Here is a 15,725-nt window from a genome sequence, read left to right on the forward strand (position 1 = left end):
GGAGACTTCATGCTGCAAGAAGTGGCTACAGGACTAGAGCTGGCTCAGGTCAAAGGAGGGATGGCTTCAGGGGCATCCAACAGCTCCTCCATTCCCTCCCATCAGCATGGCACTGATCAGAGGGAATGCAGAAGGCATAGGCTCTTCACAGTGGTGTGTGGAAGGAGGGCAAGAGGCAGCAGCCCAACCTGACACAGGAGAGGCTCAGGCCCATGAAGACGGCCCAGCAGTGGAGCCAAATCCAGGGAGAGTTTCACACCCTGGTGAGGAGGGGTGAAGTCCTGAGCAGACCCCATGGCTGAGCCTCTGACAGTCCCTGGCAGAATGAATTATGCTGTCATTGTGTGAAACACAGCAGAACAATTTCCACTAACAGACAAAGCGTAAACCTAAAGGTTTGGCCTTTGGGGCCCCCTCATCCCTCCAAATGGGAAAACTTCCTTTGGCTTTTTCACATCACTTAATTCTGGCAACACATAAAGAAGTTGGTACATTTTTCTGATTCAGACTGTGTAACATATTACATAAATTTAGGCAGGTTTGTTTATAGTTTAAAGTTTTGACTTGTTCTACCTTGTAACTATTGAATTTATTCTGCTTAATATAGAACCATTTCTCTTTCAAGAGACTATTTTCTCATTACTTCCATCACAGGATCATGTATTTAAGGAAGGCACATGATAATTTGTTCACCCGTTCCCCTTAAAGACACACACCAAGCTCCTGTATGAAGTTAATCACAAAAACACTTTACTTAAGTAGTTTCACAGTTAGGTCAATCTTTCTCATATAGTAATCATGCACCAGCAACAAGAAGCAACATCTTTATTGTGATGGCTTTTGACATGGGTGCAAGACTCACCCCTCCTGCCTTCAGCAGCTTTCTTCTGAATTCCTCTGTTGGGTTGTTGAATGTGAGCTTTTCACAGCGGAGGTGATTTACTGGTGGGTGGCCTTCAAGGTGCAGGAATAAGTCATAGTCAAACCGAACTTTCTTAGGTTCTTCCTGAGGGTTGAAAATAACCAGATAGAAACATCTAGCACCAAAACTAACTAAGTTGAAAACAAAGGCTACATAAACACTGTCAATTAAAATGACATAATTTTTAACCATTCTCTGTGTTCTCAGACACATATGGAATTAATCAAGCGTCAGTTGAGCTACAGTAATTTAGAGAATCACAGAAGCTCCTATCAGCCCTTGATAACACAAGGTAAAATGCATGAATTTCATGAAATCCTGACAAGGCTTAATTGACACTGTTAAGTCATGTTTGGCCCAGGCTATAGACAGGCATATAGGCAAGTATCATGATTCAGCTGAGACAAGGTAACTAAATCAAAAACACAATCACATTTCTGAGCCCTAGAGAGTACTGAAGACAGTGTAGTAAGTTTTGAACACAAATGTCTCCACTGAAGCTAAACTATCGTTTTCTTCACAAGTTATAGAAAGGGGGAAGTATGAATCTACTGCAGCCAACTACATTTGATCTCTTACTTATGGGGTCTGCTCATTTCTTAAAGAAACTTCATTGCCTTGAACAAGTGTGGTCAGATAGATTTCAAGTGTTCCACCAGAACTTTCAAGCAATTAAAATTCTCTTCCACTGCAGTGAAAAAATGAAATTGAATGTTCCCTGTACCAATATGGAAAGAGAAAAAACAGAAAAGGCAAATTTATCTTGGGAGATATCACCAGTGCTCTAGTGCTCTGAGAAAGCCTCAGCTGGAGAAGGACACTGGTGGCATCAGACAGACTTCAGTATCTTCTATCTGGTATTACAAACTGTGCACATTTTGTGTTACACATTTACACAATCCTTCTAGAAGCTGTATGTGCATTAAGTGCTTTTTTAAGATGCTATTAAGTGGCCCTTCCTCCAAAGGTCCTGATGTGCAATGGAAGTCACAAAATCAAGCCTTAGAAAAGAACAAAAATAAAATGGCAACTTGAAAAAAAGTTTCAGGAAAAAGGGAACCATGAGAGAAGAGTAGGAAGAGATACAGCAGAACCCTAGCACATATCCAACACTGCATATAATCAGAATACATGCTCTGTTCAGTGACAGATGCTTAAAAAATTCACATTAAGCACGTTGAATTTTGATTCAGGATTCCAAGTATGGGAAGAACAGAAAGCATACAAATCTCAGTTATTCTAAAAGTTAAATCAGAGGCTTCAAACACAGTCAAGGGACATCCTGATCTGTCCCATCTCTAGACATGGAGCAGAAACAACAAAAGGACACCTGAACTAAAAGTCTTGCCATTGTCTGTTTCTGAAGACAAAAGAAAGCAGTTCCCCTACATGGACTGTTTTCATAGTTCTGTCATAGTTCATAGAAATTACAGGTAATTTTCAAAGGCAAGCATGGATGACATTTCTTGTTGCTAGAAATATTAACATGATTTCATACAAAAAAAAATTGAAGTCATTTATTCCCTGGTCTGCTTAGAAAACTGCAAGTTGCTATAGGCAGCAAGTTGGTACCAGCAGCTTTGCCATAAAAGACAAGTTGCAATAATTCATAAATGGTAGTCTTCAAACAATTTTGTGGAAAGTCAGATGAACACAACCAGCGACTAAAAAGCAGACTTACTACACAAAAGACTGCCAGTACCACTGCACTGCCATTATTTCAGAACAGGGAAGACAGAATGGGCTGCAGTTTATGAGCCTTATTCTATACAGACTGCATTTTTCCAGAGTAGAAGTCTTTGACCTAAAAGCATTTTTAAGGACTTCATCTCAATGACAAACTATAGCCTGCTGTTGCTGAATTTGGGGGCAGGGGTTGATTGCAATTTCTGTAACTCTTTAAAGCTTGGAATATTTTTCTATCATGGTGAAATACGTATTAAATTTTCTACCAATTTCAGTTTAGTTCTGGGAACATAAGTCCTTTAATCCTCTGTGCTCCAGGCAGTTTCCTGTACCCTACCTCCTTTCTCTATCCATGAGGGTATTTTCTGAATCAGAAACTGAACAGTACTCTACTTTAATAAATTATAATGGTATGTCTCCTCTTCCTCCTTCTGTCTATCTCCTCTTTTTCTGTATTGGAATACCTGTGAACTGCCTTGTCGGGGGGAAAGAGCAGCTGAGCCAGAAGAAAGTAGTAATTTGCCAGCTCAATTTTTGTCCCACTCCTCCTTTGTATTGCACCCACCCCAGGGAAGGGCATGCTGCTGCAGCTGTGTGGGGGACTAACTGACTCACGGTCCAACTGCTGCTTGTTGTGTTCCATGACACCAAAAAGGGGTGAGGGATGTTTGCAAACTTCCTAATCCCACGTGTTGCTTGAGGGTAAGGAGAGCCGTAATCACTGCTGCCCTCTTGATCTCAGTCTAAGCCACAACTTCAGCTGGGGAACACCTGAGACTTGCAGTCTCCACAGTGAGAAAAAGAAGCCACAAGTCTGAGTGGAAAGCTAAAAGAAATGTTGGGCAGGAAGCTTTCTGTAGAGATGCTCAATGATTGACTCACTGTCTTCTGCTTTGTCCGTGGGATGAGCATTTAATAGATGAGTTGAAGAGACTGGGCTGCTTTTCATTAGATTTCCTGAATGAATCAAAACAGCTTCCCTAATAGAAACAGAGCTAAAAAGCATACCAAAAATCCAATCAACTCACTGAGGCAGTTCTGTTTCATTTCCAACATCAAACAGGGTAAATCTGAAGATCTGCTCTTCACAGATTGATACAGGGAACATGTCAGAATTACCTGCTCAAAACCTACAACTTCCAAAGTGCCTGAGCAGAATTATCCACACCTCACACCTTAACAGGGCTTTCTGTGAAAGATAAAAGAATACTGGAATACATACTTGAAGGCACACACAGCTGATCTCAAAAGAAATTTTAAGTGATCAGGGTTCCAGAAAAAGTCTTTTATTATGCATTTCTATTTTCTTTCTGTTTTAGTCTTTCACCAAGCATTCAACACATTAAAGATATAATGTTGACTTCATTAAAATAATAATTTCAAACTACATCTTGCTAATATAAAATAAGCACACAGATATCTTTGAATCATGTTAGGTATCATAACAGCTCCACCAAGGTACATGACATATAAAGGGAATCTAAATAACTTTGGATATTAAGGTAGTGTACATTAAACTTTGCAAGATTTTGCTCTTTAATTTCACACAAATCCAGTTGTTTTTATCTGAACTAGTTATTAGTAATGCAGACCATGTTATGCACAATTAAAGAAAACCTCTGTATTTGCTATTTGAGAGACTCACAGTAAGTACAGCAATTACTTAGAATGTGAGGTATCACAACAACATAAGTTTTGTAGAATGGCACTGGGTTTGGTTTGAGCCTGGTAATGTTGAACATAATGAGTACTCCCATACAGTCTAAAAGAATGCTTTTTAACAGACCAAGGATGCAAGATTTAAAAAAAGATTGTTTTGAAAGATCAAAACCAGAACCAATTATAAAGATTTGTAATACTAAAATAGAACAATGAGTTCATTAAGTAATCAACATAATCAAGACTGGTGTCCTTTCCTCGAGTATAAGTGGCTCTTAAACTTCTTTAAGCATTGTTTAAAGTCTGTCCACTTTTTAGCAGGGGTAGTAATTCTTCTGAATAGTTATATTACACATCTCTTTTTTAGTAAGGCAATTTTAATTTCACAGAGTTATCTACTAAATACTGTCCACCAAGAGTCAATATTGGGTGCAATATTGTTTAACTTCTCCATCAGTGACTTGGACGAAGGGGCAGATGCCTCCTCAGCAAGTTCATTGATGACACAGAGCTGGGAGCAGGGGCCAATACCCCAGAGGGCCGTGCAGCCCTTCAGAAGGGCCTCGACAGGGTAGAGAGATGGGCAGAGAAGAACTGTCTGAACTCCAACAAAGGCAAATGCAGGATCCTGCACTGGGGGAGGAATAACACCAGGCACCAGCACAGGCTGGGGTCTGATCTGCTGGGAAGCAACTCTGTGGAGGAGGACCTGGGGGTCCTGGTGGACAAGAAGCTGTCCATGAGCCAGCAGTGTGTGCTGGTGGCCAAGAAGGCCAGTGGTGTCCTGGGGTGCATTAGGAAGAGCATTGCCAGCAGGTGGAGGGAGGTGATGCTGCCCCTGTACTCAGCCCTGGTGAGGCACATCTGCAGTGCTGTGTCCAGTTCTGGGCTCCTCAGGACACGAACAACAAGGAGCTACCAGAGATGATGAGGGATCTGGAGCATTTCTTATGAAGAGAAACTGCAGGAGCTGGGCCTGTTTAGTCTGGAGAAGAGAAGACTGAGAGGGCATCTCATTATATGTATTTAATTATCCCAAAGGCAGATGCCAACAGGAAGATGCCAGACTTTTCTCAGTGGTGCCCAGCAACAGGATGAGCAATGGCCATAAACTAAAACACAAGAAGTTCCACCTCATCATGAGGAAGAAATTATTTTGTTGAAAGTGACTGGAACAGGCTGCCTGGTGAACTCTCCCTCTCTGAAGACATTCCAAACGCACCTGGATGTGTTCCTATGTAACCTGCTCTACGTGACCCTGCCTTGGCAGGGGAGTTGGACTGGATGATCTCCAGAGGCTCCTTCCAACCCTAACAATTCTGTGATCCCATATTTCTACCCACATCTCAAGTCCAACACAATAAAGCAGCTTTGTTGCAAGTTCCACTCAAAACATGGCCACATTCATGCATAGATACATAGAAAATTTTGCAGACACCAAGTGAAGCTTTTGAATGTCACACACATTTGGCTTTATTTTTGGGCTAATGCATCAGAGAGACACAGACCTGCTGGAGCAGGCCCAGCAGAGAGTGACAAAAATTGAGGGAATCTCTTTTAGGATGAAAGGCTAAGAGAACTGGGCCTGTTCAGCCTTGAGAAGAGACAACTGTGAGGGACCTTACTGTTTACAAGTGTCTGAATGGGGGCATCAGTGGATGGATCCAGACACTGCTCAGTGGTGCTGAGCAATAGCACAAGAGTCACTGAGCGGAAACTGATGCACAGGAAGCTCCACCTGAACATGAGGAAGAACTTCTTTACTGCGCAGTGACCGAGCACTAGAACAGGTTGTCCAGAGAGGTTGTAGAGTCTCCCTCATTGGGGATACTCAAGAACTGTCTGGACATAATCCTGTGCAATGTGCTCTGGGATAACCCTGCCTATGCAAGGAGGTTGGACCAGATGACTCCCTGTGATCCCTTCCAACCTGACTCACTCTGTGATTCTGTGAAATACAATTACGCATTTCCAAATATTACAGTAATCTTGGGTTGAGGAACAACATTGATAAAGATAGCTTTAAATCTAATTCTTAACCAAGTTTACAAACTAAACTTCAAAACTTAAAAAAACCCCTAACTTCCCCATGTTTTTTTTTTTCCTAATGAAAAACGTGAGATTCCATACCTTGTTTTTGAAGTAAACCTCAATTGGTAAAATGAAACCAGCATATCCAGATTCTTCAACTTTGTAGGGTGGGTCCTTGCACACTGAAACAAAGAAAAAACAGTATTAACACAAAAAAACCCATGCTTGAAATTCGTAAGCAAACCACATGAGTAAATCTGAGACAATAGTTCTAAGTGGCATTGATACAAAACTGCACACACGTGGTAGGATGTATCTGCAGCACAACTCAACCTGAATTTTGCAAGCAAATTTTTCTTGCCTGCATAAAACGTCCACTTTATGGATAGGAAATCTTTATTTCGAATTTGAAAACTTTATTATTGGGGAAGGGGAAACACAACACAGCATTCCATCACATAGTGAAGAACACAAGGAAGGTTAACTATGGTATTACGATAAAATAATATCCAGGTTTTCTTACAGGATTCAGCTTCTGTAACAATACAGTGAATATTACTAGTTATAATACAATTTTTTCCTTCAAGTTCCCAGTTTAATGCAAGGGCTTTTAATTACTTCAAGTCCCCACAGTACTGAACAGGAGATCTCTGAAGAAAGTGGCACTAGCTGCCGACTCCAGACAGTGACAAAAAGCAGGTTGTTACAGAACTTGGAAAAGAAGCCATCTCTGCCTTCTCCTGTTTGACTGCATGGCAATCTCATTACAGAATTTAAAGTCCATGTAACACATTAGCACAAAGGGCAGCTAAGCTTGAGAAACCATGCCTCTAACTGCAGCATCAACTGAGATGCTTCCAAATGCTGCATCGCTATGTATGACAAATCACGTCTACTGCACTACCATCGCAGTGAAGGTTTCTCTACTGTAGATTGGTAGAATGATGCAGTTAATAACAGAAAGGGTTGACTTCTTCAAGAAACATTTCCTCTAGCTCTCTCAACCCAGCTGACCGGAAAAAAAATTCAAGCTCTCAGATGAATCACAATTTGCTCAGATGTATACTCCTTTCAGAATTGCCTTGTAGTTTACAAAAAGAATGTATTCCAATCAACTGCACAGGGCCTGATTACCAAAATTATTCTTTTTAGCAAAGCACTGCAGATGGGCACTTAAAATCCTTTATCATCCTGAAAACATGACAAGGCCCTTCAGATACATCCAGGAATATAAATATACGTTCCCAATAGCACAATCAGTACTTCGGCTTTCCGAGGACATGCAAGCTTGATTAATCCCCAAGTAAACAAACACAGCAGAATTTTCTACTACTACCGTGCCATTTTCCTCCTGGTTTGCTAGCACCAAGCCCCTCAAGAGCGAGGGGGATTACAAGTCCTTGCTCACATGCTGCAGTTGACTATCACTACCTAGTTCACTCCATTCAGCTAACAAAAAGAGCAAGAATAATCGCCTTTACACACTTCTGCAACACTGTCTTCTTGCAGCTACAGAAGTTACTTTGTTTCATCTGGCAGAAAAAAACCGAGGAGCTACAGTTTGTAAAGCAGGATTTAAAAGGTTTTGAAAAAAAGCATTATGATGATTGGTCAAATCTAAGAAAATGGTTTCAGACTAAGGTCTTCAGTTGGAAACTGGAAGAACATCCCAGAAGTAGTATTTCACCTTATATTGGTACATCTTCTCGTAAAAAGACTTGCCAGCATTTGAAAAATGTAAATATAATAGTCCTAGTTAAGCACAGATGTTACAGTAATACAAATTGGCAATTTTTCCGTCAACGATAAAGGAGTCTTCCTGCTCCTTCTGTGCCTTCAGAAGACAACTCGAGGAGAAAGCCTTCACAATATTTTTTGAATGTTCATGTACAGAAGACTGAAATCCACTTAAACAAAAATGGGGAAAGATTGTCCAGCAGATATTTAATCAGATGGAAATGTAGAGGCTTTTGAAAAAGTGATTTCAGGCTCCATATTTGTGACGAGTCACAAATATCACATCAACCACTTCCCAAGCACTTAATTGGTGCAGAAAACCTCATTAGCATAAATATTTTTCATTGCTTCCCTCATTTAGCTCTTCTTGCAGATTTACACAGCTGTTTGCCATGCTGAATAGCACCTTATCAAAGTCTCACAGTCCTTTAAAGAGTCTGTAACAGCTGCCAGTTTTGACAAAGCCTGGAAAATGGTCTACAGAACAATCATCAGGAAACCACTCTGGGTGTCTTCCCAAACTGAAAGACAGGCTTTTAACACAAGGAAAATTCTAGTCTTGTGAACAAAACCTTCCTGAAAAGAAACAGAAGTGACTGAACAAAGCTCAGTGCTATTGTGCACGTGTAGACTGCAGCTATTACATTTTTCTCACTGTTTTTGCGGAAGCCACCACTGGCAGAAGGTACTGACAGAAATGGCATCTCTGGGCACTCTGAAACAGCACTCCCTGGCCTAAGTTCTTTTTGTTTTATTAGACTGTCATAAGGAGTAATCAGGGCTGCAATGACATGTATGGTTTAGGCAAGCCAACAGGAAATCATCCTAGCAAGGTATGCTGAGCAGAGAAAAGAGAAGTGGCAAGAGTTATGTAAACCGCAGAAAAGAAAGTAAGAAAACATACAAAAAAACCGAAACCAGACAGGAGAGGAGAAGAGGGGAAAAATCCTAAACCTGTCATGCCAGAGGTAAAGAGAAACAAAAGCAAATTGCAAATATATACCAACAGAACACAACCAACAACAGAAACTAGGAAGGAGTGATTTTGAAAAAGGAAGCATCTGGAAACCCTAACAAATTTCCCAAAGCTTGCTAGAAAAAAATTGGCTATGCTAGACTAGGTACATAAGCAGAAAACACTATCCTGTTACAAACAACTTCCCCCAGATCCAGAGGGAGAGAGGCATTTCACCTCTGACTGCTCCTTTCCTTTAAAGTTGCACCTAAAATGCATTTCAAGTGCCAGACCAAATGTCTTGAACACCATTATCACTAAGACTTAATTACTATAGCCAGGTTTTTTTCTCCTAAGGAAAAAGCTTGTATGATCATGATTTTCTCCCTCTCTACTGTATCTTTTGACTAGGGGGTCCAAATTCAAGGCAGTCTCTACCACAAAAAACTGGTGTCTGAGAAGGCAGTTCCAGAGAACATCTTCACTGAGATGCAGGAAGAAGCAGGCAACAGCATACAGAATAACAAAACAATTATAAGAGTGTCTCCTGTCACAAAAACTGTAGGTCCAGGAGAAGTCAAAAAACATGAGCAAAATTATACATATTTCTTTAGATGCACTGGCCAGATTATAAAGGGGGGGGGGAGATGGGCTGTTGCCTTTGTAAGGCGAAAGAAGGCGTTCAGCTCAGTTGATAGAGCACAGTGCTAGTAACACCAAGGTTGTCCATTCAATCCCTGTACAGGCCACTTAAAATGCTGGACTCAATGATCCTTGCGGGTCCCTTCCAACTCAGAATATTCTGTGAGTTCATGGCACTGACCTGTTATTGTGTCTTTGCCAGAAAAATAATTTCTCTTCTCTCATAAATGAAAGTTTTAGTCTTAACATATTTGCAAATACATCTGCTAAACAGATAGATCAACTAAAACAATTTTAGGTGCAATTTTGAAATAAAAATAGGAGCTCATGCAACACAATCATACAGCTGAATTCTGTCCCTTATGTTCATCATGTTTCATTGTACTGTGGGATGAACATTGCTGTAACAAGCAGTAACTTGGTATGCTTAAGGCCACAGAAAAGAAATTAGATCAAATAGCTAAAGCTATTGTCAAATGCTGCATAGGAGCTTGAATACAGGTGAAACCAAATGACTAGTCAAGTTGTAAAAAGACAGAGCGAAGAGTGGAAGGCATAAAAGCTAGAGCAAGAAGGCTCAGGTCCTAGGACACGAAGAAGGTGGAAGGACAGTTTTCCTTAATGCTGAAGAACCATACACATGCGCAGACAGGTACAACTGCTCCGGTGATGAATTCCAGTACTGTGCACGCCTCAGGTGCTCACCTAGAGTATACGGTCACTTAACCTCCCGTGACAGAGACACTCAGCTGCAATGCTAGCTGTATTACAAACAATTCACGAACAGGAATAGTCAGAAGCATACTGGTTATGATGATCCATTCATTTTGAGCTGCTTTCACATACCAACAGGTTCCAGTTATTCACAGACGATGAAAAGTTATTGAAATGCTCCTCAAACAAAACCCTGATCTCCTTTTATGACCAGGTGACCCGCCTGGTGCTAGGACATGGGTTGGACTCAATCCATGTTGGAAGAGATGGAGGTCTCTTCCAACCTTGTTATTCTGTGATTCTGCCTTCCAGCAAGCAATTGCAAGTTATCAGTGGGCATCAGTAAAACATCATCATTACTACTACTTGATTTTACAAATAAAGATTGTCTCTCAAGAATGGTTTGGTATCTGTTTAAATTACATTGCCTAATCATACTATCAAGAGGCCCTGCAGAGAGACCTTGACAAATCAGAGGGCTGGGTAACCACCAACTTTATCAAGTTTAACAAAGACAAGTGCCAGACTCTACCTGGGATGGAGCAACCCTGGATGTAGGGTGAGAGTGGGGAATGAGACACTGAAGAGGAGTGCTGCAGAAAGGGACCTTTCCAAATCAGGATATTCCATGAATTTGTAACCCTCATTCTATATGTAAGAAAGAGAGGAGAGTGTTCAGTTCTCATCCAGTGCATCCTACAACTGAATTCTTTTGATAATGCCTGCAGAATGAGTTACTCAAGATGACAAAGCCGGAACAAGCACTGATTATCATCTGTCCCCTGGTCTATCAGGAGAATAGACCTTTTCTACAGCTCACATGAACAGCTTAAATCACTTATCTCAAATGATTTATTTCTTTATTCCACAAATGAAGCACTACTTTTCTTTCACAAATGCATTCCCATGGGTTGCATCAGACATTAACTGACACTGAAGGAACAGATGCAATCAAGCCACAATGACACATTTTACTAACAGTGACTACACTGAAGCCTTTGGACATAATAATAATAATAATAATAAAATTCTAGTTAAAGCTATATTTCTTAAAAGCTTTAATATGAGATTCATTTGCCAGTCTAACACTGTTGAACACTTCATTATGAATAGATTTTTTTTCTTTGTTAAATATACAGTTAGAATGAACAAGTAAAGGCAAAAGTTCCCTTTAAACAGACTTCAACACAACATCAGGATGATGCAGAATAATGTCTGCAAGAATTTACACATATTTTATGCATCCTGCAGGATATTCCAGGTGGGTGCTTGTAAGAAGTGATGCCTTCTTAAAGAGAACTGGTTTAACCACAAGTTTTTTTTTACTAGTATTTTATAGATATTTGCCTATTACTTGCTCATATTTGACCAATTTTTTCCCTCTATTCAACACCACCTTCATTAAAAGAAGTCTCAAAACCAAGAAGTGGCATTCATTTTCAGAGGAAGGCAGATTGTGGAACAAAATCCCTCCTGCATCAGTAAGTCAGCTTTATATATTCAGCTGTGATTTCTAGAAAAGCTCTTTGACTCTGCTATCCTGCAGCTCACCTTGCCAGCTGGAGGGGTCCAGTACTTGGATTCTTTATTGAAAAAAAAAAAAACAAAAACAAATCAAAACAAAAGAGCCTGGAAAAGAATGGCTCTGTTATTTTCTAACTTCAGGCACACCTCAGCCATTAATACAAAAAAAATTCTAGGCAGGTTCAGACAAAAACTAGCAAGAATTACTAAGTTGAGCATGGGTTAAATGGTACATTAAATGCTAGGAATAAGGAGTGCCCATTTGCTTTATACCTTATGCTGACACATACTTCATGAGAAAGATAAAACCCCGTGAAAGTGAAAGCACAGAAGGCACTAGAAGTTCTAAGACTAGGCTCTCGGCACTGCATTTACAGATATACTACATTCCCTGCCTCACATACAGAGTGACCCGATTCCCACCACTTCCACCAACTGGGTAGGATAGCAAGATGCAGCTTATAACCCCTTAAATAAAGTGAACCCTAACTAAATTTTGGACTGACATTTTCTATCCTCACTGCCTACTGCCTGACCATTGAATAGCTTCCTCATCAACTGAGAACAATCTAACACACAAGATAGGAGAGCATGGAAGTCTCCAAGTCTGTGGCTGAGCTTGGACTCAGCCACACCTAGGCTCTATCAGGAATTTAGAAAGCAAGGGGGTCCTCTCTAAACCTTGTGACTCAGCAGGAGGGTCTCGCTTACCCTTTTACATGCTTACTCTGTTCCACCTCTGGTCTCCGTGTAAATCTATATCCAATTTTGCTTTGTGTATTTCATCCATGTAATAAGTAATAGAGTGAACCTTGCCATTGAACTTTTTTAGTCACAAATTTGTATCAAAGCTGCTTTTGCTAATACCTTTGACAGTGATTTTCTAAGTGACCTAAACCACTCATCTCCAAGTCACTGTTACATGTGATGGAGCTCTGTTTTCCTGAGGATGGCTGAATGCCTGCCTGCTCACGAAGGAAGTAGTGAATGAATTCCTTGTGTTGCTTTGCTTGCACACACAGCTTTTGCTTGACCTATTAAACTGTCTTAATCTTGACCCACAAGTTTCTCACTTTTATCCTTCCAATTCTCTCCCTCATCCCACTGTGGGGAAATGAATAAGCTGTTGGGTGGTACTTAGATGCCAGCTGGGGATAAACCACAACATTAACGCTCCAGGACTTCCAGCAGAAGGACCATTTTCCTGATATAGAAAGCTCCTCAGGCAGCTGCACACTTTCAAACTTCAGTACACATTGCAGATGGTGCAGAAGCCCCTCCTCCTCTTGCCTGAAGGACATGGAAAGCCGTCAGCTATATTCTGCACACACAAGCAACAGTCCTTAGAGAGACATTCAGAATTTACTGGAGATGTCCAGGACCACTTATAGTTTATGCCTTCCATCCCTTCTGTCTGCTCCCTCAGGTTTCCTCCAAACAAGATGGGAATGAGAAAGAGATGGGAAAAGAAAAAAAACAAGTATTTTTAAACTGAAGTAATTCCTACATTTCCTGCTTTAATTCTAGATATTATTTTTTTCAATACAAAGCATTTCTCAAAAATTGCTGTTAAAAAATATACATGTTTCAGGTATCAGTGGAGTAGTAAGGGACTTCCAGAAAGCACCTGATCTAGAAGTCTTTCTTAGACAAGCATGACACTAAAGCAAAAGAAAAGCCCTTGAACAACTGAACTGCAGCTAAGGCTGCCTGGATAATAACATAATAAACCAAACCATTATCTTTGATGGAAAACACATTAGGTATAACATTAAAAACTCTGACAATAAATGTCAATTTGCCCTGTAGATACCATTAGTATTTTAGGAGGAATAAAAATTTCCAGTAATTGTGCACTAGGTACATTCTCATATTTGTATAGAAGGTACAGCTCTTGGGACTTTCTCTTTTACTGAGAAAAACAGGTGCAACAATTGCAGAATTTGAAATAATTTCTTTCTTGGTTATTAATTATATACCTTTTCTTCCCATTGAAGACTTAGCATAGAGAATATTTTTTCTTAACTTCCAGACAGATACCTAAAACAATAAATCATATTCTCTATTTTAACTTCATTATGCTGTGCAAGCATCAAAATGGGAATAAGCATTTCAGAGCCAACAAAGTCAGACTCTATACCAGTGATGCCATAACTGTGTCAAAAACTTGGGGTTAAAAAGGTTTTACAAGCAACCCAAGACTAATTTTTTCCATCACATCTCCATCCTTCATGGTTATTGTACTTCATTCATTGCAGAATGGGTCAGGTTGGAAGGGACCACAAGGGAACATCTGGTCCAGCCTCCCTGCTCAGGTAGGGTCATCCCAGAGCACATGGCACAGAATTGTGTCTAGACAGCTCTTTAATATTGCCAGTGAGGGAGACACCAAAACCTCTCTGGGCAACCTGTGCCAGTGCTCTGTCACCCACCCAGTGAAGAAGTTCTTCCTCACGTTTAGGTGAGCTTCCTGTGCACCACTTTCTGCCCATGGACTCTTGTACTGTTGCTCAGCACCACTGAGCAGAGAGCCTGGCTCCGTCCTTTTGGCAACCCCTCCTTAGATACCTATAAACACTTGACTCCATGTCTCTCTGGTCCTGAGGAGCCCAGAACTGGACACAGCACTGCAGATGTGCCTCACCAGGGCTGAGTACAGGGGCAGCATCACCTCCCTCCACCTGCTGGCAGTGCTCTTCCTGATGCACCCCAGGACACCACTGGCCTTCTTGGCCACCAGCACACACTGCTGGCTCATGGACAGCTTCTTGTCCACCAGGACCCCCAGGTCCTCCTCCACAGAGTTGCTTCCCAGCAGATCAGACCCCAGCCTGTGCTGGTGCCTGGGGTTATTCCTCCCCAAGTGCAGGACCCTGCAATTTCTTTTGCTGAATTTCAGAGAGTTCTTTGCTCTTCAGATGTAATATACTGAAAAATATAAATTTTGTTTGTATTGTCTACCTGATTACTCTCCTGAAGCCATTCAGAGTAGGTGTACATACGATCATGGATGCTAGTCTACCTCTCATAATTATTTAGAAAGTGGCACTAAGAGCAAGAAAAGAAGTATATCTCCCCAAACACATTTTATTCATACCATTCACTAACAAATGGAAAAATACAATGAACTGTGTTAACTTAAGCAAAACATAGATGTACTAATATGATATGAGCTTAAACTATCAAAGCGTATTGCTAAGGCTAGAACAATTATTATTTTAAACATTGTGTTTACATAATCTGCCCGGTTTTTCTGCCTGCCACCAAGCATAACTTGTGTAACAGAACAATATAAAGCTCTACAATCAAATATATCTGAAAGGGAGAGACTTGCAGTTTCTGTTGTTAATCATGTTAATTGTTTACAATTAATATGATGTAAATGTATGCTTCAGGCATAAACTGAGTTTAAGACCTGTGTTTGCATACAGGTGAGGGAACAACAACTATACTATTACACTGTTAGGAATTTTGAGGAAAGAAAACAGCCATGTGAAGATAATGAGTGATTTATAAGGAAGCAGCATAGAAAACTACAACTTTCTTCAACCAGAAATAATTAAACCTGCAATGCTGTTTCTGACCACTGTAGCATGCCTATAGCTTTATTCTTCTGCTTAAGAGAGGCAGAATAGAACAAACTATTTCAACTGGAAGAGACCTACAATAATCATCTAGTCCAACTGCCTGAACACTTCAGGACATAGCTCAAGTATGTTGTTAAGGACATTGTCCAAATGCCTCTTAAATGCTGACAGCTTGGGGCATTGACCACCTCTCTAGTAAGCCTGCCCCAGTATTTGACTGCCTTCATATTAAAAAAAATGCTTCCAAATGTCCAGTCTGCACATGCCC

The 15,725-nt window shown here is 40.6% G+C and overlaps 1 protein-coding gene across 1 annotated transcript in view; it reads right to left on the reverse strand.

Annotated features, from left to right (window-relative positions):
* The window catches only part of MLLT3 (MLLT3, super elongation complex subunit), a 123,314-nt gene that overhangs the window by 56,723 nt on the left and 50,866 nt on the right, over positions 1 to 15,725 (reverse strand). Inside the window, exons 4-5 of the mRNA XM_008630867.2 lie at positions 6,398 to 6,480; positions 863 to 1,006 (exon numbers count right to left, since the gene is read on the reverse strand). Coding sequence (XP_008629089.1) covers positions 863 to 1,006; positions 6,398 to 6,480 — 227 coding nt within the window. The remainder of the gene's footprint in view (positions 1 to 862; positions 1,007 to 6,397; positions 6,481 to 15,725) is intronic.

Source organism: Corvus brachyrhynchos, unplaced genomic scaffold, assembly GCF_000691975.1.
Source record: "Corvus brachyrhynchos isolate BGI_N302 unplaced genomic scaffold, ASM69197v1 scaffold93, whole genome shotgun sequence".
NCBI classification, from domain to species: Eukaryota; Metazoa; Chordata; class Aves; order Passeriformes; family Corvidae; genus Corvus; species Corvus brachyrhynchos.